The 22,435-nt window shown below is 41.2% G+C and overlaps 1 protein-coding gene across 1 annotated transcript in view; it reads left to right on the plus strand.

Annotated features, from left to right (window-relative positions):
• The window catches only part of HIPK2 (homeodomain interacting protein kinase 2), a 186,420-nt gene that overhangs the window by 112,342 nt on the left and 51,643 nt on the right, over positions 1-22,435 (plus strand). Inside the window, exons 3-7 of the mRNA XM_058189920.1 lie at positions 7,333-7,456; positions 12,103-12,222; positions 13,369-13,455; positions 19,633-19,817; positions 21,632-21,794. Of these exons, the coding sequence (XP_058045903.1) occupies positions 7,333-7,456; positions 12,103-12,222; positions 13,369-13,455; positions 19,633-19,817; positions 21,632-21,794 (679 nt within the window). The remainder of the gene's footprint in view (positions 1-7,332; positions 7,457-12,102; positions 12,223-13,368; positions 13,456-19,632; positions 19,818-21,631; positions 21,795-22,435) is intronic.

Raw genomic sequence — 22,435 nt, forward strand, 5'->3', positions numbered from 1 at the left:
CTTCTATACTATTCCCATCGCTTAAGTCACACCACATCATGCTAGTTTAAGTGGAAGAATATTAGCTCATTGCCTGACTCATGCAGTTCTCTATATGCATATCACTTGAGAACAAATGTATTTACTGTTTTACCCTAGTCCTCAGAATAACAATAAATTTACTGATTTGCAAGAAATTCACATTAGAAGTTTAAGAACCTCAGTACTGCTTCTGAGTACTGAGTACATAGGGACGTGGTGGCTCAGTGGCTAAGATGCTGAGCTTGTTGATCAGAAGGTCGGCAGTTCAGCAGTTCGAATCCCTAGCGTCGTGTAACAGAGTGAGCTCCCGTTACTTGTCCCAGCTTCTGCCAACCTAGCAGTTCGAAACCATGTAAAAAAGTCAAGTAGAAAAATAGGGACCACCTTTAGTGGGAAGGTAACAGCGCTCCGTGCGCCTTCGCTGTTTAATCATGCTGACCACATGACCACGGAGATGCCTTTGGACAGCACGGGCTCTTTGGCTTTGAAACAGAGATGAGCACCGCCCCCTAGAGCGCATGATTAGCACGCATTTGTGGGGAACCTTTATCTTTACCTTACTTCTTCTGATAACAAGGAATGGTCTGTATGCCAGTACAGTTATTAGACAGCTTGAAAATGGCAAAGGAAGATTGACCAATTTCATCATTTCTCTCCTTGAAGGCCAGCTAAGTGGCTAAGAATGAGTTATCTGAATCCTTAGGATGCTGGAAACAACAACCAGGAGGCACCTGCATATCCTTTTATCTAAAAAGCTTATTAGAGGGTTGAGTGTTCATGTGTTTAATGTTCACGTCAGTCGACAGTTTTATTCTTGTTTGTTAAAACAATTAAAACAATTTATGTCCTTCTGTGTCATGATACATTGTTCATTTTTACACTGGTTTTCCTCCAAGGAACTCAAGAGTGATGGATTTAGCCTCCATCCACCCCCCCTTTTTTTCCCCTGACAGCAAACTTGTAAGGTAGGTTCAATAATAAAACAGAAAGAGACTGGCCTAAGATCATAGGCTGATTGTTGGGTCAGATTCAAATCCCCAATCTATCTAGCAGAATGGATCACAGAATGTTGCTTAGTGCCTCCCTGCAATGGAAGTCTGGTTAGGTACTTTACTAAATTTATGACAGTTTGAATGGTTTCTCCATCAGGCTAAGAAATGAAGAACATCTGCTGAACAATGACTGCAAACAATTACATCCCTTGTTCTTAAAAAACAGCTAGTGGGTAGGTAGGTAGATGATATAGTATATGTGATGGATGGATGGATGGATTCCATATTTCTTTTTTGTTTTTTCAATATTTCGCTATGGGTACCATCCCTTTAAGATTTACAATTGCCATCAATCATTTACTCTAAAATTTCAATCTTGCTTTCAGTAAACAAGGCAAATAGGAATAATAATAATAATAATAATAATAATAATAATAATAATAATTATTATTATTATTTACACAAAATGACAGTATACACAGCAAACGAGATAATTATGCTGGATTTCATATCACAGATCACTAGTCGAACACTTCCCAAGCATTTAGGACTGCGTGATGTATCGGCGAGCAGATCCCAGTAAGATGGCCTATTATTATGATTAACTTTATTCATTAAAAATGAAATTCAATCAAATGAACATTCAAAAATACATCACAAATAGCACTGACTGGTGCTAATGGTTGATATGGGTTGCTGCCAGCGTCCCTAGGTATCAACCAAGTACCTTCTTAAGATGTACGATGCTCCAAGTAGCGCAGTTTTTTGCAATTCTGCTGGTGTTATTGCAGGAAGCTGCAATTTGCTGGTGTATCTTATAAAATTCTTGGACATGGTACCAAGTGCCCTGATGACAATGGGTATCACTGTTACATGTTTCATCCATAGCCATGTAGTTTCGATGGTCAGGTCGCGATATTTCATGATTTTTTTCCAGTTCTTTTTCTTCGACTCTGGCATCTCCTGGTACCGCGATGTCAATAAATTGTACGTTTCGGTTTTCCACAACTGTGATATCTGGTGTGTTGTATTCCAAGTGATGATCCGTCTTATTGTTATTATTATTATTATTATTATTATTATTATTATTATTATTATTATTATTATTACTATTACTACTACCCCTATTGATACTTTTGTAGCCCCTATTTATACTTTTGTAGTTTTTTTAGAACATTTGTCCTAAGTCCTCCTGCTCAAGGTTTCCGTCTTTTGTGTTTTCTCTCCGTGTGAATGTGTGTTTCCTCTAGTTGCTGAACAGGTGTTTCCCTTCCAAACTCTGCTCTTATAATAAGATTTCTCTGTCTGTATATCTAGTACCAGTGTGTTTGTGGAAACGTGTCTGTATATTTGGATATGCTGTATGGAGTAACACAAAAGTTTGCAGTGATTCAGTGGAGGCTTCCAAAATTAAACACTGTACTTCTAAAGGAGTTAGCCTGGTTTCATGCAAATTGAAACTTTTCCTAAGGCCCCTCCAAGCTCCTCTGTGCCAATTGCAAGTTATAAATGAAAACACAACACAAGTCTCTAAAGTGCCTGAATATTTTTCCAGACTACCCAAGTTACTTTTTTCGGCAGCTAGTAAAATTTTTCACTACTGGCAAACCTAATAATTGCTTATCAAATATTTTACTCTTGAGGTTCAATGTGGAGTGATTTACAAAACTAGACTTCTGGAAAAATGGGTTAAAAGAGATGAGCTAAAGGGCTGAGAAAGGTATTACAAATACAGCTTTTGAATGGAGATAAAAATAAAATGCCATGCTGTGTTAGCCTTAGGATATCTTATAGCTTATCTTGAGCCAGAGTTTCACAGGCAATTTGCATGATTGGTATACAATTAATATAACAAATATTTCATTTTCATAATGATAATAGATGTTAAGCTACAATTGGTGAGCTTGTTGTTTGAGGCATCTGGAGGACAAGCTAGAAAAGGCAAGATGGCAAACATGATGTATGATCAAAGCCCCATCTTTCCTTATGAATCCACAACTCTAAGTGGATTAATGTTAGGTTTAGAACAAGTACGAGTTTGGGTATGTCTCAGTGGTGGGTTGCTACCAGTTCTCCCCGGTTCAGGAGAGCTGGTAGTGGAGATGTTGAACTGTCAGCGAACCGGTTCGCTCCAACCATCATCTGGGCCCTCCAGCCCACCCCTGCACTATACCTACCTTTATTCCACCATTTTCAGCCCAGCTGAAAGGGCCGACAGAGTGGATTGCAATGCCTCAGCTGTTCAGCCAGTCAGTGCGCTTGCGTGAAGCATAAGTTTGGCGTGCGTGCGAGTGAAGGGAGTCGATCACGCATAAAGCGCGTCACAAAGTGAAACGGTGATAACACCGGTTAGAAACCACCACTGGTATGTACATAATCTCTTGTTTGGTTTGGTTTCAAACTAATACATGTGACGCATACGTTGTTCTGAGCTTTTTCAAATATGTCATCAAAAATACCTATTTATATGGATATAAATTGTTTCTGTGTTGTAGAAATGTTGGCTTTATATTTCAAAATGGAGAAATTCAAAACTATATTTAGGGTTTGCTATGAAAACCTCCTTAATATTTTACATAATGCTTAACTAAACAGCATATAATGTAACATCCATCAGAGTATTAATGAGCAAAACCTGCTATTGCTTCTCTGTTGCAGTTAAGGAAGCTACTCTGCTGAATTCTGTCTTGTTGGTTATCCAAAATATTTCACTTGCAGAAAAGCAACTTAGTTTTTTTTCCCCCCCCCTTAGATTTGTTTTCAGAAATTCTTTTTTCTCCTAACACGCTGCTTCCTTTATGATTATGTGGTGGTGGATGTGGCTGTCATTGTTCTCCCTATTCCTCAGCCTCTGCTTCCTGCTTTAAAACCCCCTTTGGGTGGAATTTCTCCTGATGTCTTCCTTTGGGATTTAATGGAAGTATGGGAAGTTAGGGGCGCTACAAGTGACTGGGAAGAGAATTGTATAGACAAATGAAATTCAACATATTTACCACTGCTTCCAGCCTCTTGATGATTAAGAGATATACAGAATATTTTACTCTGTATGTGGATAAGGGACAAATGCAAACCTTTCTTGGCATATTACTTAGAAATCTAAATAACAGCTGTATTAGCCTTCTTTTGAAAATAAAGTGCAATGATTTAGACCCTAAGGTATATACAGTGAGGCTCCCTTCCTTCCTTCCTTCCTTCCTTCCTTCCTCCCTCCCTCCCTCCCTCCCTCCCTCCCTCCCTCCCTCCCTCCCTCGTATTGTTATTAAAAATAATAAAAGCACTGGTAGTTTAATAAATTATTTTATGTTTTTGAATTATAAAGTGTTTAGTTGATCTGCTTCTCAGTGTTTAAGAAGTCTCATCTCATCTAATAATAGAAATAAGATTCAGTTGAATAAGTAGACCGTTCCCAAAGAGTTTTTCTTCTTTCCATTTTAGTTGTATATCCATCAGGCCGTCTAAAACAACAAGTTGAAAATTGTTTTGGAAGAAAGGCAGAGTTTGGGCTGTAGAACAAAGGTGCCCTTGCAATTTACACAGACCCAGCACCAGATTTGTAGGTGGGGGACTATGGTCAATGAATACACATCCTTTATAATACCATCTGTAACCGCGCACACCCCATTTTTTTTTTAATTTACATTTATATCCCACCCTTCTCCGAAGACTCAGGGCAGCTTACAGTGTATAAGGCAATAGTCTCATTCTATTTGTATATTTACAAAGTCAACTTATTGCGCCCCCAACAATCTGGGTCCTCATTGCATTCTTCTTTCCCCTTTCCCTTACCCTCATAGGTAGAGGCAACATTCTCTTACTTCTTTATGTCTAGCCCCTGCCCACCCACTGTTGGAAGAGAGATTATTCCTCTTACTACTAATATTGGAGTTCTCTCTTGGCAGCTAAAATTCATTTCCAAACCCATTTAAGCCTTAGACAGTCAGTAAGGAATTCACTTTTTATTAGGTTTCCTATACTGTCCTTTAAATTAATATTTAATCAATTGTCACTAAAAAATTTTTTCCAAAAATTGTTGAGAGCCCTGTTCATGCTAAAGCTTGGTTTATAATTTATCTCGCTATAAAAAAGAATTTGTTTCAAATTTCTATTGGGATGTGTTTTTTTAAAAAAGGATTTTTTATTTTTAGACAAACATATATAAAAGCATAACACCATCTTCAATTACAAATACAAACACAAACACTATGTCAGTTGGTTACAAATCTTTTGTGCATTTTCACCTTAATCATATCTTGTAGATTATCTAATCACATTTTATCAATCTAATATATATCCAATATTTTTGTCTTCATTAATCATTTATTTAATTGTAATTATTTCTTCCCTCAGTTCATACAAAATATTCTAAAATCAAGTTAACTTATATTGTACTATATATTGTACATTTCATTATCCTGAATCAATCCAATAATAATACATCTTTATGTTATATTTTGTATATTTCTACAATTCTTGTATCATAAGGATCTCTACCAAACTTCGTTACCATATTTTCTTATCTAACCATTGATAAAATAAATCCCATATCTTATAATATTGTTTGTCTTCTTGTTCTCTAATTTCAAATGTCAATTTGCTCATTTCGGCACATTCTATTATTTTCTTAATAACTTTGTCTTGTGTTGGTATTTTCTCATTTTTCCAATTTTTAGCAAACACAATTCTAGCCGCTGTTGCTACATTCACAATCAAATATCTCAATTCTGTATTATATGTTTCAGGTATAATTCCCAATAAAAAAACCTCTGGTTTAAAGGCTATGTGCTTTTTTATCATTTTTTTGGTGAGTGTTTTTGAGTTTGTTGTGGATGATAGCAGAATAATAAAGTTAAAGGTAAAGGTTCCCCTCACACTTATGTGCTAGTCATTCCCGATACTAAAATACTTTATAAAATACTTTAGTGCTAATGTGGCTGCTTCATTTTGCACATCCTCCTTCAGTACTCTGAAGCCTTCACTCTGAAATGTTTTCTCGTCAGGTCTTTCCTTGGAATTTCATAAAAATGCTAGATGCCTAAGGGTCTGTAAACAGTTGGAGAGGAGATGGTAACACATCACATCTTTTGGTCACCTTGAAACTAAGCGTGAGAAAAATCTCACTTTACCCACAAGAATTTTACAAAAGGAAATGTTCAGTTTGATGTGCAACCCAGAGGAAAGTGATATACACGATCGGTCTATTGAAGGCATAGACCAGAGGTGTCAAGCTCAAGGCCCAGGGACCAGATCCAGCCCGCGGAGTGCTTAGATCTGACCCATTGGGCTGCTCTGGAAACAGAAAAGGACTGGCCCATGGTGCCTCTACCAGCAAAAAAGGAGCTTGCAAGCTCCATTTTAGCTGGCAGAGGATTGCAAGAGGCCGTCACAGTTGAAAACAGAGTTCAAGAACTGTTTTCTTTGGCAGAGCACTCAGGTTACCATGGGCGCCCCTGACATGAGTGACATCACGATGGCCATGCCCATCCCGGCCACACCCATTCCGGCCCCCCAAGGTCCAACACAATCCTGATGTGGTCCTCAATGAAATAGAGTTTGACACCCCTGGCATAAACGCACCATATATCTATAAGTTATTCCCAGAGTTGGTCTTACTATTTCATTGGACAGTCCATTTTATACAGTAGCTGGTCCTGTATTGATTTAAATCATGTTGGCCTAAGTGGAGATACTGTAGTTTCACAGTCTGGGAATTAGATTACAAAATCTTTGGTTCATACAACAGAGTAACTATTGCATGGATAAATGATTATTAGAGTCAACATTTTTGTGGATAAATATTCTGATTTTTATGAGCAGCACGGTAGCCTAGAGGTTAAGACAGTCACCTCACACTCAGGAGGCTGAGAGTTCAATCCTAGGCAGGGGTGGATGTTTCTCTACCTGGGCACAAAGAGAAAATATCTTCATGACATCAGGAAGGGCATCTGGCCAGTGAAGACTCAGCTCCATTTAGTTGCCCTGACTCCACCCCGAATAAAAGGAATAAAGGGTCATAAAAAGAAAAAAAATCTGATTTTTATCAGTGGTATAGCCAACAAATATTTGCAGATGATCCTTTTCCCAACATAGAAAGCTGTGATAGGGAAAGGTCTACCACTTGAACGCAGGCTGGTGATGCACATAAAAGGGAAGACCTATAATAATCTACATAAAAGAAAGTTTAAATATGTACTCATGAATAAATCCTCTTTTTTTCTGAACATACATCTAATTGTGTTAGAAGTTTTATTCCTTGTGATTTCTTAGTCACATTGTTATTTTGCAATGGTTAATGTTTTCCTCTGATGTTGTTCTTCCACAGAGCCCCTGAAATCATCCTTGGTTTACCCTTCTGCGAAGCAATTGACATGTGGTCTTTGGGATGTGTCATTGCAGAGCTTTTTTTGGGTTGGCCATTATATCCAGGAGCTTCAGAATACGATCAGGTTGGTATTGTTGGTTTTGTTGCTATTGTGGTTATTATTTGAACAAATTTGATAGCTCTTTTGCTGCAAGGGTGACACATTTCATGAATTTAATGGGAAATTCTCTTGATTGTCCATTTCTTTCAGAATACCAACTCAACTAGCACACTCTCCCAGTCCAAACACCTCCTTGGTATTTTTACAGCAAAAGACCTCAGTTGGGCTAGGGAACTTGTGGCCTTCCAGGTGTTGGTGAATTACAATTTCTGGCAACCTCCAGCAATGGACAGAATAGTGGGTGTTGCTGGGAGTTGTACTTTGGCAGCATCTTGAAGTTGTAAAATCTATGAATTAGAAGTCAAAGTGCAAAAGTAATTTCTGAAAAGAGCTGAACTTAGGCATTTAGCTGAATTCATAGAGGGCTTCAAAGACCTACTCTTTCTGATTCCACATGATCAATTGAAGGTCTAATGTGTATTTGCATTGACCTGAAAAGGTGAATTGCTTTCCATTTAATTCTGGACTCTAATAAAAGAAGCACCAGATCATGCAGAAAGCTATATTAACACCCAAGTAATACAGTGTTCCTACAAAATTTCAGTTAGATGTGTAGAGGTTGCTGCAAAAATGGGCCAAGGCATATATATCTAATCTCTATCTAGCTTTAGCTGTGTGCATTCAATTGAATGCTTGAACAGAGCTCAGGCACACCAACAAAAGCTAGTATAATGACACTCTTACACCTATTCTTCTCCAAACCAGGCATCTTCTAGTTCTGTGGATTAAGCTCCCAGGATTTTCTTAGCATAGCTGTTAACAAAAGATGTTAAAAGTCCAGACATCTAGAAAGCACCCAATTTAGGGAAGACTACATTATTTTACATTATCTGTCTCCAAATTTTAACCTTGCCATTTCCAGTTAATCATGTTTGCCCTGCCCTGTTAGCATGAAACGGTGTTATATTTTTACTGCTGAGGCATGTTTTGTTATTCTGGGACTTCTACATCTCAGCTGTCAAAATTGAGTGTTAAGAGTTTTCTATATCTCTTGGCTGTCATCTGGTGATTGTCTGGATTTTTTTGCAGCCCAGTTATAGCAGTCCTACTTATTCTGTGAAATGTTTGGGAATAGTGTTTCTTTAGTAGCAATTTGCATAAACGTACTGTCAATCAAGACTTTCATTTTCCAAAAAAAGAACACTGTCTAAATGGGAATCTGGTCAATGGGTAGAGTAGGAATCCCTTCTCCAGTAAAGCATGTATCAACAAAAATACTTCTTGTACAATGCAAAAAAACCCTGCAATATATTCAACCCTTGCAAGATCTACCACAGAAGATAATTTGTCTCTACCAAAGAATAGCTTGTTCCATGTTGGCACTCTACATGCAGTATATCTCTGTTCCATATGTATCTGGACTATAATCTCCCTTTTTTCCCCAACAGCACCACTGTTTGTTAGCTATTCCAAAGAGCACTTCTCCTGATCTGACGAGTTATCTTAAAGTGATGACTGGAGACCTACGTTAACCTTTATTAGGCTGTGATTAGGACCTAGAGAGGCCCTGTAAATAACCCCTGTCTAGGCATTCCATCTCTGTGGCTGTAAAGCTATCTGTCTGCCACCTTTTGGGGAAGAACAAGAGGCAGAAAAGGATAGGAAATGGATATTCTCCCTTCCTGATTCTAGTAGCATCAATCTGATTATACCACAACTATCCATTTAATAAGATTGTAGGAAATGGTAAGGGAATTTGCGCTCCCTTCCCTTTCTCAAAAAGATAGGTGGACTGAGATGACTATTTCATGATTATTTGGGACAAATTAATTTTGCACTGCCAAGACATACAAATGTGGAAAGTAAACTGGAGAGAAGAATGTTTCAATTAGCTACATTTGCATGAACAAAGCTTATTTCTCATTTACTGGACCGTGGAAGTTCTAATTCTTATCCAAAGGTCATGTAGTGAATTTACAGCTATAATGTATGCCAAAGGTCTGTCCCTCAGTTCTGAGTTTCCATAATTTCCTAATTTATTGTTATGAAACCCTGCCAAATGTGGCATGGAAGATGGATGCAACACCCTCCTTATTTTTATTCAGGAAGATCATTATTTATGCTTGTGAGACATGTTGATACAGAGAATACTAATCCAAACATTGAATTAGTATTAGAAATTAAAATATACTGAATACTCTTTAAAAAAAACCCAATAATTGAATGAAAATAAAACTTGTATTATTAAATAGCAGGGACTCTCATTAATTTAAAGGACTACAATTTTTATGACATAAGCTTTCACTACATATGTGAAATGCAAATAAGGGAATTGCTATAGTTCCTGCAATTCATTTCCAAATGTCTGTTTATAGGCCCCAAACAGTAGATTTAGAAAATTCTTGTAGCTCTGGTTGAATTCTCCATGTATCTAATGAAATGAACTGTAATCATAGGGGAACATTTAAGTTCAACCAATCCAATTCAAGTATCCCTAATGGATAGCTATCTTTAATATACTCTGAAGTAATAAATTTGCTAGTCTTTAAGATACCATAATTTTCTTTGATACTTTTGCTGCATGATCCTTTGCTTGTTTCAGGTTATAAACCAATTTCATATTTAAAAACTAAAAACAAGGAAAAACTAGATAGACATAACATTTTGCTATTGTCCATTGTCTATTGTCTATTCTAGAAAGGGTCTTGGGACAGAAGGCAAATCTCACCTTTTTCGTAGAGTGGTTGACAGGGTACTAAAGCTGCAATGGAAGTATTCTTTCCTATACTCAGCTTGATGTGGCTCAGATAGTGGTTGGCTACAAAATGAAACTTCCTTTGATAATATTAACAAATAGGTCTGTTGTAGAACTCTAAATACGATCTTGTTAAGGATGTTCCTAGTGAAGGGTTAGATCATGGGTGTCAGACTCAACGCATCACTTTGCCATCATCTGACACATCGCGACTTTCCCCCCCTTTGCGGAGCTGGGGTGGTCATGGGCTACGCATGACACATCTGACCTCCAGGCCACCAGTTTGACACCCCTGGGTTAGATGGTAGTACCAATCAAAATCATTGTGCAGCTATTCTGTGCTTTTCTCTTAGTCATTTTTGCTTAGTTTGTTTTGGTATTTTGTGGAAAGCAAAGTAGATCAAAGAAATAGTGGGAACTGTTCCTTAAAGGTTCCACTTGAAATATGTCATCTGGACCCCTAGAAAATCCTGTGATTGAAACGGGTCATTGGTGGCCTTGAGCAGAAATTCTTGGATTAAAATCAATATTTGCAGATGACAATTGCTGGAAACTACATTTAATTCTTGGTTTCTGCACAAAATCAATTTCTGCTATGCCATTGGCCAGCATGGATTTAGCATTGGTTTGCCTAGAGCCTACAGGGTTTAAATGATTCTGCAAGAATACACATAATTAGCATATACACGGGGAGGTAGGGAAAACTAATGTCTGAGCATCAGATATGTTCAGTTGCATTTAAATCCTTCAGGAGGTCAAACAGCTGAATGTCTTCAGTCCTAAATCTAGCCTGTTATCCCTTTTATCTACCACTTAATGCTCTGCACTAAGGTATTATATACCTCATCCTTCCCCATTTCTGGTTTAATGCCACTGCCATATTGTTTATTTCCAGAAGTAGCAGAAGTTTGTGTTGTAGTTGTAAAACATACTTACAATTTTCAAATGTACTGTCTGTCTCTCTCTCACACACACGCACACGTTTGACAGCATTTTTAAGAGAGTGTGTGTTTTATATTAAATTAAGATGTCCCATTTAACAAAATAAGTTCCAGCATGTAAACATGGGCAAATGTCTCTCTAGGTAATACTGTTTGCCACACTTAATACTGTTTACTTTATTTCCTCGAATCTCAAACCCAGATACTGTATGTTTCTATTGTTTACTGCCTGATTCTTTTTAAATTGCAGGTGTAAAAACTGAGACTTAGGATCTACATTAAACCTATTGTCACATTTCTGGATGTCGATATTCATTTTGATACAGATTCCTTCCTGCTCGCATTGTTCTAAACACCTGGACTCACTGGGTCCTTGTACTGTTCTTTAGGCACAGTTAGGATTTCCTTCTCCCCCATCTGGGTCTATCAATTATTAAATATGCTCAGAGCTCATTGATGTCCAATATTGTTGTTGTTTTTTCAATACTCAAAAGCAAATGGCAGAGAATGCGGTGGTGGTGAGGTAATGTAACCTCACTTTCAATGCATTTAGTTCATACCAGTCCTCTTAAAGTTAATATTTGAGGATAAAAGCCAGAGCTGTAAATGTTCTGTTGCCAATAAAGCACAACCTTGGAGCATACATGCTTTCTTTGTATAGGTTTATTGCCTTTCCTTTATCTTTATGGGCTATGAACAAAATGATATACACCATAAGCTTTAAAGGCTAATACAGCAGTGTGGCGGGATTTTAATAGAGAAAAGAAAGATAACTTTATAGCACCCTAGTAATTTAGACTTTTAATACGTAGTCAACATTATTAATGGTTGAAATCTTGTGGGCCTTTGCCCTCCCTTTCAAATCCTTACTGTCCCTTTGTTTTATTTCTGCACACAAATACGTTTACCTCACTGGGTAGAAATTCTGACAAAGATTTCAGTGAAATAATCCTGGTCCCATCATCTTCTTACAGATCCGGTATATTTCACAGACACAAGGCTTGCCAGCTGAATATTTGTTAAGTGCTGGAACAAAGACCACCAGATTTTTCAATAGGGACACTGATTCACCATATCCACTGTGGAGGCTAAAGGTAAGGTGATGTTTTGGTGTTTTCATTAGCGCCCTTAGGCCCTGCGTTTCATAATATTGAAATATTACTGATATGTTTGGTAAAATTATAATGTTGCGCTGATGCCCAGTAGCTGCAATGAGAAATTCAATTTTGGTCTGGCTTGAAGGGTTTGTTTATTTGATTGTATGTATTATAATGCAATTACTGAACTGAAGAAGCTTCTTGGATGAGAAGCGAAATATCTTCAAGGAAAAACAAAGTGCAATTGCCTTTTGAAAAAGCACCTTTGGGGTACATTTATTATAACTGCCTACTTGCAGCAGCATGTTCTAGATAAATTAGATAAGCTGTGTCTTGTACAATAAGACAGGAGCTTCATACTTCGATCATTTAAGAACCAGAAGCAAGCTCATGAAAAGAGTTTGATGAATTATATCAGGTACAGATTCTTCTTGTCTGTCTTACTACTATTGGTTTGGAAGATAGAAAGCTTTTACTTGTTACTCCAGACATCCTGGGTCAAATTCTGTAATTTCTAAAATAATCTCATGAAGAGAAACTGTAATTGTATTTTACTGAATGTGGTATCTTCAACATTACTCCCCCCCCGCCCATTAATATAACCAATGCATTTCACTGCAATATCGGAGGATAATATCAGGTACTTTTGACCCTTAGGGAAGATAAGGTTGAAAAATCTTTATGATGCCTGAAGGGGTTGCATTCACTCCTGCAGAGAGTCATGTCATGGCAGCAGACATAATCAAAACCAAAAATGGTTAAAGGAGCAGTGTTTATTTCTTTCCCTTATCCCCTCCCTCCCATTTTTTATATATCTCCCCAACCCCAACCTGCATGTGGAGGATAACATGAGTTCAGAAGGTGCCACATCTAAGTCAAGAGTCCATTCCCTTACAATAAGACCATGTGTTGCTGAACTTGCTTTCCACACAAGATGAAAAATATTGTAATGATTTGAAATAATGCAAAGACTTATTTTCATTTTCTTGCAACTCTATGGGTGATGGACAATATACATGTATTGAATAATTGGGATTATGTTTAACAGCAGTGGTAAATTATGTATCATTTACTTGAGTTAGTAATAGATTGGTGTATAGTGAAATACAGGTTTTTATTATCTTTTTGATTGATTCTGGGCAGACACCAGATGACCATGAGGCAGAGACAGGTATCAAGTCAAAAGAAGCAAGAAAGTATATTTTCAACTGTTTGGATGACATGGCACAGGTAAGAATATCAACTTGTCAATAACAACATAAATAAATGTTTATGTTGTTATGCGCATGTTTGTGCGCATGTCCAAGATGGCGCCGCGCCGCTGATCTGAAAATGCGGCGGCCCATCCTAACCGGCCCGGGTTAGAAGGGACCCTTTAGAATCTTTAGGGTCCCTGCCCGGATGGAGAACAGTTTCCCAGCTGGAGAGAGGTGTTGTCGGGGCTGAGCGGCTTCGGAGGAGCGCCGGAGGAGTGTCGGAATATCTTCTGTTCGGCGGTGCTCCTCGGCGCTCCTCGGTGGCGCTCCTCGGCGGCGCTCCGGCGGTGGCGGCAGCAGTCAGGCTTTACCGGCAAGTGAACGGCCCGAGTTTTTAGGCTAATCAGGCCGTTCAGGAAGACAACTACGGATCGGCTATGGAGGGACCCCTTTGGAGACCGTGGGTCCCCGTCCAGTTCCGTGGGAGAGGTAATTCTCCCTGAAGAAAATGGTGGCCCGGTTTGGTCCGGCGTCTGAGTGGGCGGCGCCAGCGTTGGCGGCATGGCCGGCGTTGGTAGGGCCTGGCGGCGGTTGAGCCCTTTCGGACTGGCTGAGCCCTTTTGGACTAGCTTGAGCTGGGGGGACCTGGTGAGACCTTAGGCCCCCCCGCTTGAGTGATGGGGTGTTTCCCCCCCCAACCGAAAGAGGCAAGGACGGTCCTGGACTGGGGTGTTTTCCCCATGGGCGGCCCAGCCTGGAGGTCGGCGCCATTGGCGGTAACATTGTTTTCTGGGCGTTGTTGGCGACGCCCAGAAGCCAGCAGCAGCTGGGGCAGTTGGACTTGTCCGCTGCTTGAGTGCTGCGACGGCCCCGAGGTCATCATCGGTGATAAGGAACCCGATGGGGATGCCGAACGGTGCTGATGGGGGTGACCCCTCCTCCCTTTTTTTTTGAGCTGGCTGGGCCGTGAAATTATGATCATGAGGGCTTGGCCATCGACATCGCCAAGAGAGATGTCGTGAGAGATGGATGTGGGTGGCGACGCATTGGAGTGCTGATGTTCGTGTCCGACAGGGGTGTGGTTTTGGCTGTTTATGCCCCCCTCTCGGATTGTTGGTTATCTTTTGCCACATCGCGCCTCGATGATGATGATGAGGGATGACGAGGCTAAATGAAGATCTGTGCCTCGGAGACCCCCACGTAGAGCTTAAGCAAAGCCCATGGAGCCCACGACACTGGAGGACTTTCTTCCTCCCCCTGTTCCTGCTCCCTTTTGTAGATCACCCTGGACTACCCTGGATTGTCCAGGAGATGCTGATGTAGTAACTGATTTAGGCGGTTTTGGACCATCTACCGCCTAAGACTGATTTTATTGACTGTTCTCACCCGGAGAGCCAGCAGTGACATCTTGACCGGCCAGGATGGGGCCGCTAGCCGGGTTTCTGTCATGCGGACATTTTTAGCGGCTGACCTTCTTGCCCTGCGAGATTCCCCTCTCTCACAGGTCTGATCCTCTACATTATCGAGGGCCCACCTTGAGGACAGGTTTTGGAACCCCGAGAGGTGGCATGCCAAAACTAGGAGGCTTAGGGGATTTTTAACTAATTGTTTTAACCGATTTTTTAAGGGGAGTTTTAATGGGAATTTTAAGGGGAGGGTGGAAATTGACGGGTTTGGGTTGGGGGGGATGGGTGGTGGGGGGAAACCTGTCGGGGAGGGAGCCAAGTCCAATGTGTGTTCGCGGCATTAATTCAACAGGTCCGAAGGTGGCGGGGGAGGGTTTCGTTCCAGTTTATCAGGGTTGTGTTATCAATACGGTATGTGGGAGAGGCAGATATGGCGGAAGGGGGGGCATATCAGGTTTCGAGGGTACGCCCTCGCTATTTAAGAGCGATCGCGTGCTCCGGCCCCCCAGAATTTTCCCGTTCCCCGAGTGGCCAGAGCACTCGAGACTTGAGCCTCCGGCTGATGCTATGTAATGCGAGGTCCGTGGTTAACAAAATGTCAAGGTTCCAGAAATACCTCTTCTGCGTAAAAGAAACTCAGAGACATTTCTTTTCCAGAGTTCTTTACTAGCATGAGGAGACTGGCACACGATGAGTGCAATTCCAAAACTGAAGTTCAGTTCTTTCCCCAGTTATACAAACCCCAAGAGTCCCACCCCCCTGACCCCTTTGATGGTCACATGGTCCCACGTTCTCCCAGTCCATTCGAATATCTTCTTGCCACTCTTCCTGCAGATATGAACCCCATCCGACCTTGACCGTCTAAAGAATGTTACCATACCCCTCAGCCTCCCTTCTTCCCCTCAGGGGAAAAATGTGGCAGCGTCTGGAAACCTAAAGTCTAATATGGTTTCCAGGCCTGACACAAAGCCCCCCTGATCTCAGATCTAATTGAGGAGGGGACCATGGACGTTATGGGCATTACGGAGACCTGGTTGGGCACGGAAGGGGGGGTCCCCCTAGTAGAGATGTGCCCACCAGGTTTCCGAGCATTCCATCAGCTGAGGGCCCAAGGTAGGGGTGGGGGGGTGGCGGTTATTATTAGGGAAAGTCTGGAACCGAGGGAGACCACTGTGCCTCAGATAGCTGGTTGTGAATCCCTCTATGTGAAGTGGGGTCATAGGACTCAGGTGGGCTTGTTGATCACGTACCTGGCTCCTTGCTGCGTGACAACAGCCCTGCCCGAGCTGTTCGAGTTGCTGGCTGGGTTGGCAGTTGAAACCCCTAGACTGTTGGTCATGGGGGATTTCAATTTGCCGTCAACTGGCGCGGCATCCTCGATGGCCCGGGAGTTCATGGCTTCCATGACAGCCATGGATCTGACTCAATTAGTTGACGGCCCTACCCACATCGGGGGAGGCACCCTAGATCTGATTTTTATCTCTGGCCAGTGGTTGAATGATCTGATTTTAAATGATTTAGTTAGGCACCACCGCAGGGAGACGGAACCAATCCGTTGGTTCCATCCCAGGCGCCTGATGGACCCAGAGAGGTTCCTGACGGAGCTTGGGCCGTTTCCCGAGAATCTGGCCCGCGGCACGACTGAAGAACTAGTCGCGGCCTGGGAACGGGCCGCGGCTGGGGCTTTGGACTGTGTCGTGCCTTTGCGGCCTCTGACCTGGCGCAGGTCTCAACCAGCTCCTTGGTTCTCCGAGGAGCTGAGGGAGATGAAACACCGGAGAAGACGCCTAGAGAGTGCCTGGAGATCCAGCCGTTCTGAGGCTGATCGGACACTAGTTAGGTCCTATAGTAGGACCTACCTAGTGGCATTGAGGGATGCGAAAAGTTCTTACATTTCCTCCCTCATTGCGTCGACAGATAACTGCCCGGCCGCCCTGTTTCGGGTGACCCGCTTTCTCCTTCAACAGGAGGGGCGGAAGGACCCATTACAAGGGCGTGCCAAGGAGTTTAATGGTTATCTATACGATAAAATCGTTCAGCTTCGGGATGGATTGGATCAAAATTGGGTAGATCCAGGCGAGAGTTTCGAGACCCGTCTTGTTGAGACTGTTTGGGATAGTTTTGATCCTGTGACTCCCGAGGACATGGACAGGTTGCTGGGGAGGTTGAATGCCACCACATGTTTACTGGACCCGTGCCCCTCCTGGTTGGTGCTGGCCACGCAGGAGGTGACACGAGGCTGGCTCCGGGGGATTACAAATGCTTCTCTGCGGGAGGGGGTCTTTCCCGCTGCCTTGAAAGAGGCGGTGGTGAGACCCCTTCTCAAGAAGCCTTCCCTGGACCCAGCTGTTTTAGGAAATTACCGTCCAGTCTCCAACTTTCGCTTTACGGCGAAGGTTGTAGAGAGTGCGGTGGCACGTCAATTACCTCAGTACCTGGATGAAACTGTCTATCTAGAGCCGTACCAGTCCGGCTTTCGGCCCGGATACAGTACGGAGACGGCTTTGGTCGCGTTGGTTGATGATCTCTGGAGGGCCAGGGACAAGGGTTACTCCTCTGCCCTGGTCCTATTAGACCTCTCAGCGGCTTTCGATACCATCGACCATGGTCTCCTGCTGTGCCGGCTGGAGGGTTTGGGAGTGGGAGGCACCATTTATCGGTGGTTCTCCTCCTACCTCTCTGACCGGACGCAGACGGTGTTGACAGGGGGGCAGAGATCGACCCCAAGGCGCCTCGTGTGGGGTGCCGCAGGGGTCGATTCTCTCGCCTCTCCTGTTCAACATCTATATGAAACTGCTGGGCGAGATCATCAGTGGTTTTGGGGTGAGGCACCAACTGTACGCTGATGATACACAGCTGTACTTTTCCACCCCAGGCCACCCCAACGAAGCTATCGAAGTACTGTCCCGGTGTCTAGAAGCCGTACGGGTCTGGATGGGGAGGAACAGGCTCAAGCTTAATCCCTCCAAGATGGAGTGGCTGTGGATGCCGGCACCCCGGTACAGTCAGCTGCAGCTGCGGCTGACTGTTGGGGGCGAATCATTGGCCCCGATGGAAAGGGTGCGCAACTTGGGCGTTCTCCTGGATGGGCGGTTGTCCTTTGAAGACCACTTGACGACCGTCTCCAGGAGAGATTTTTATCAGGTTCGCCTGATTCGCCAGTTGCGCCCCTTTCTGGACCGGGATGCCCTATGCACAATCACTCATGCTCTCGTTACCTCTCGCTTGGACTACTGCAATGCTCTCTACATGGGGCTCCCCTTGAAGAGCACCCGGAGACTCCAGTTAGTCCAGAATGCGGCTGCGCGGGTGATTGAGGGAGCAGCTCGGAGCTCCCATGTAACACCCATCCTGCGCAGACTGCACTGGCTGCCTGTTGTCTTCCAGGTGCACTTCAAGGTATTGGTGACCACCTTCAAAGCACTCCCGGGATATTTACGGGACCATCTACTGCCATCTTCTATCTCCCAGCGACTGGTGCGTTCTCACAGAGAGGGACTCCTTAGGGTGCCGTCAGCCAAGCAATGTCGATTGGCGGCCCCCAGGGGAAGGGCCTTCTCTGTGGGGGCTCCTACCCTGTGGAACGAACTTCCCCCTGGACTTCGACAACTACCAGACCTTCGGACCTTTCGCCGTGAACTTAAAACTTATTTATTTCGTCTTGCTGGACTGGCTTGAATTTTTAAAATTTTTAATGGATTTTTATGGGTTTAAATTTTTATTAATTTTACTGATATTGTATTTTAAATGGGGCCAATTGAATAAGTTTTTTAATGTTTGTTTTTAGCATTGTATGTGTTGTTTTTTGTATTTTATTGTGGCTGTAAACCGCCCTGAGTCCTTCGGGAGAAGGGCAGTATACAAATTAAAATATTATTATTATTATTATTATTATTATTATTATTATTATTATTATTATTATTATTATTATTATTATTATTATTATTATTAAATAAAAACAATGAATTCTTCCATAGGTTCAAAAGAATTGTAGGTAAATTAAACCTATGCTTAATTTGCTTTTCAACCTATATCATTGCCAACAAAGGAGCCTCTTATGAGATTTTCCTTATAGAGGAGATCAGTAAATCACAAATTTTAAGCTCCTGTCCCCACTACAATACACACCCGCACACAAATGCAGGATTTGTTCTAGAACTGAGATTGAGATTTTTAAAAAGGGATGCTTAACTAGATAAGCCATCAACACACACATTATATTTTATATATTGGCAACCCTCCCCCTTTTTAAGCTGTAGTGTTTGTGCTTAAGGTGCAGTGTTTATGTTTCTTTATCCAGAATGGGAGAAGTCCAGCAGTATAGTTATCAGGTTTCTCTGTAATACATGCATCTTAAAATAGATCTCATTATATTGTACAGCAGGTCTTCCAGTTTATTCAACAGAGAAGTTAATGTGGAAAACATTATTATGATTAAAAATTATAACCTTGTTAGAACCCACTGCACATTAAACCTACATAGGGGAAAGTAACATTGTTTATATGCATTTAGAACAGGGGTCTCCAACCTTGGCAACTTTAAGACTTGTGGACTTCAACTCCCAGAGTTCCTCAGCCAGTTTTGCTTCAATGAGTTGAAGTCCACAAGTCTTAAAGTTACCAAGATAGGAGATCTCTGATTTAGAATAACTATGCTCAAATGGAATTTATATGTCCAGTTGAAGATTACAGTATACCTCCCCAAAGACTCTACCTGTATGGAGGCTGAAGAAGAACCTGCAGATTTGATTAGTTCAAACTTTCAAGAAAACTCTATCTGCTACTGATTTGAATTTCCCTTTCAGGTAAATATGACAACAGATTTGGAAGGAAGTGATATGTTGGTGGAAAAGGCAGACCGGAGGGAGTTCATAGATCTGTTAAAGAAAATGTTGACGATAGATGCAGATAAGAGGATAACGCCAATTGAAACACTCAATCACCCATTTGTCACCATGACACACCTGCTTGATTTTCCCCATAGCACCCAGTAAGTTGCTTTCTCTCTCTGATTTGGTGATTTTGGGGGGAGTGAAGAATGGGATGCAGGGGAAGGTTAATTGATAAGCTGCCAGGTGCGCTTCTTGGGATCGTAACAGGTTTTGCATATACGTGGCAGCCAAGCAGAATTTAGAGATGTTCACATGACGAGAATATTTCCATGATCTTTAACAGGCAGCTCTTCTCCTAGAAATGGTTTATTTTGAGTTAATTTTCTAGCTCTGGAGTCATAAGATATTATTCCAGGATGGCATTTCTGGTTCTTTGCTCCAGCGATTTATTCATCTCTTCCTGAGCTGCTTCATATTTAGCCAGTAACTACTAGGAAAACTGGGTGGGTGACTCAGCTGCAATAGCAGGAAAGCAAAAGTATTCCGTTTTCCTTATTTTCTAGAGGTAGGCTTGGGGATATACGAGAAAGTTTTGAGGGGAAATCATGGAAGCCTTTTTGTAAGGCTCACAGGTGTATTACCTTTAACAAGGGCAACAGTTGAACATGGTAGACATAAACTGAATAACTTTTCCTTGACAGAATTTAATACATCTCGCCTTGACACATCACTAACTACCCTGTTTCCCCCAAAATAAGACATCTCCTGATAATAAGCCCAATCGGCAATAAGGCCAAGTGCTTATTTCTGGGTTCAAAAAAATATAAGACAGGGTCTTATTTTCAGGGAAATACAGAAACACGGTACCTCCATGCAAAACCAACCCCAAACCCTCAATTTTTAGATCATAACCCAAGGATAGCAGGAATGTAGTAGATGCATGATTGCCATTTTCATTAGTGGACAGGGTTTGTGGATATTTTCAAGTAAAATGCAGCTTGATGCTAAAAAATGAATTGATGAGAATCTGTGAAGAATTATTGAACCCTTTGGGATTCCATCTCAGAATAGAAAGTTGGACTAGTTGCCTCTAAAAATATCTTCTAAACTCATGATTTTTTTTCCTTACAGTAGGTCTGTTGACTCGGTTCCATTTTTCTTAATAATTTTTAGATTATTTTTGTTTTAAATGTAACCCTGAAAAAAACTTTCTACAAATAAAACATGATATTCTGATTTGACAGAATAAGTAGGGATTATATCAATATTTGATTGTGGAAAGTGACACTGCAAAAAATATAAAGAATTTATGTAGTATCTCCTTACTACAGGGACTTAATGGGCTCTGGCACTGTTCATTGGAATGACACAAAAGGAAAAATAAGTTCTAGCATTTTTAGGACATTTGGACTTCTTAAAGTTTGTTTCAGGGTCAGGTGACTTTAGAGCTATAATAAAACTCAAAATGGAGCAATAGTCTGAGAATGCATGGTAGAAGAAGCAGTGATTCTAACAACTCATGGTATCTGCATAATTGTTGTTCAGAATATTAAAGAATTTATCTCTTGAAGCCTTGAGTTATATTCTTAACAGCAGCTGTATCTATTACATCAACTTATTTTCCATAGCTGCCCTTAAAGAATCCCAGGAACTGTACAATGGTGGGTATGGTAATGTTTTAGTATGGCTGCTTATCATTCCAGACAGAAACTACAATTCCAGCTGTCCCTGAGGAAAATATTGACTACAAATATTTTTTAAGTTTGTGACATAGTTCTATGTATAATGAATAGAGAGTTTTTAGAGAGCACTAAATAGCTGAGTTTACAATTTGCATTAAATCATGGCTTGTTTTAAGCCTAGTTTATTGAATAAACAGAGAAGCTGAGCTCATATCTCTTATGAAGGCAGATGTGGTTTCTCCTGTCAGTTAGATTACTGCTAATCTTTGGTTCTCCTTCTTCATAAACAGTGTTAAGTCCTGTTTTCAAAACATGGAGATTTGCAAGCGGCGAGTAAACATGTATGACACTGTGAATCAAAGCAAAACACCATTCATCACCCATGTAGCCCCAAGCACATCAACCAATTTAACCATGACCTTCAATAACCAGCTCAATACAGTTCATAACCAGGTAAGAATTATGATGGGCTAACTTGATGGGCTTCCAGAGGTTTCCAACTTCTTTCTTTTAAGGGGAGAAATTTTTCAGTATGTTTCTTTTTTCTTTTAATGTATAAGCTCATCATTTAAGTAGAGGTTAGAGATATAAACTGCTAATGACCCAAGATCATTCAGAAATTCTGGATCCAGTATGTTTATTTTTCTTTTAATTTATAATCTCATAACTCAAGTAGAGGTAGAGATACAGACTGAGGATGGTCCAAGATTGCTCAGAAACTGTCCATCACCAAGAATTTGACTTTGGTCCTTCTCAATCTAACACCAGTGCCTTCTAACTTATTGTGACAACCCATCTTCCTTCAAAAAAACATTTTCTCGAATGTAATTTTAGTAACCAGTGACATTTATGACTAGGAGTCCCAATTAGCAAGACTTACTGTTCCTTTTCTTTTTGGGGTTTCTATCACCGTGCACATAACACAATACTGACATGCGAGCAGAAAAAGAGAGGGAAAGAAGAAAAGAATAACATGGGATTTGGTCCTTGAGGTAGAAGTTTTGCAAAGCTGCTCTTATTTTGCCTTCATGTGTTGGGACCCTATTGGAAACATTTTTCAAATCTCAAAAGTCATCAGTGTTCTGCTGGCTTTT

This window comes from Ahaetulla prasina, chromosome 7 (genome assembly GCF_028640845.1).
Source record: "Ahaetulla prasina isolate Xishuangbanna chromosome 7, ASM2864084v1, whole genome shotgun sequence".
Taxonomy (NCBI): Eukaryota; Metazoa; Chordata; class Lepidosauria; order Squamata; family Colubridae; genus Ahaetulla; species Ahaetulla prasina.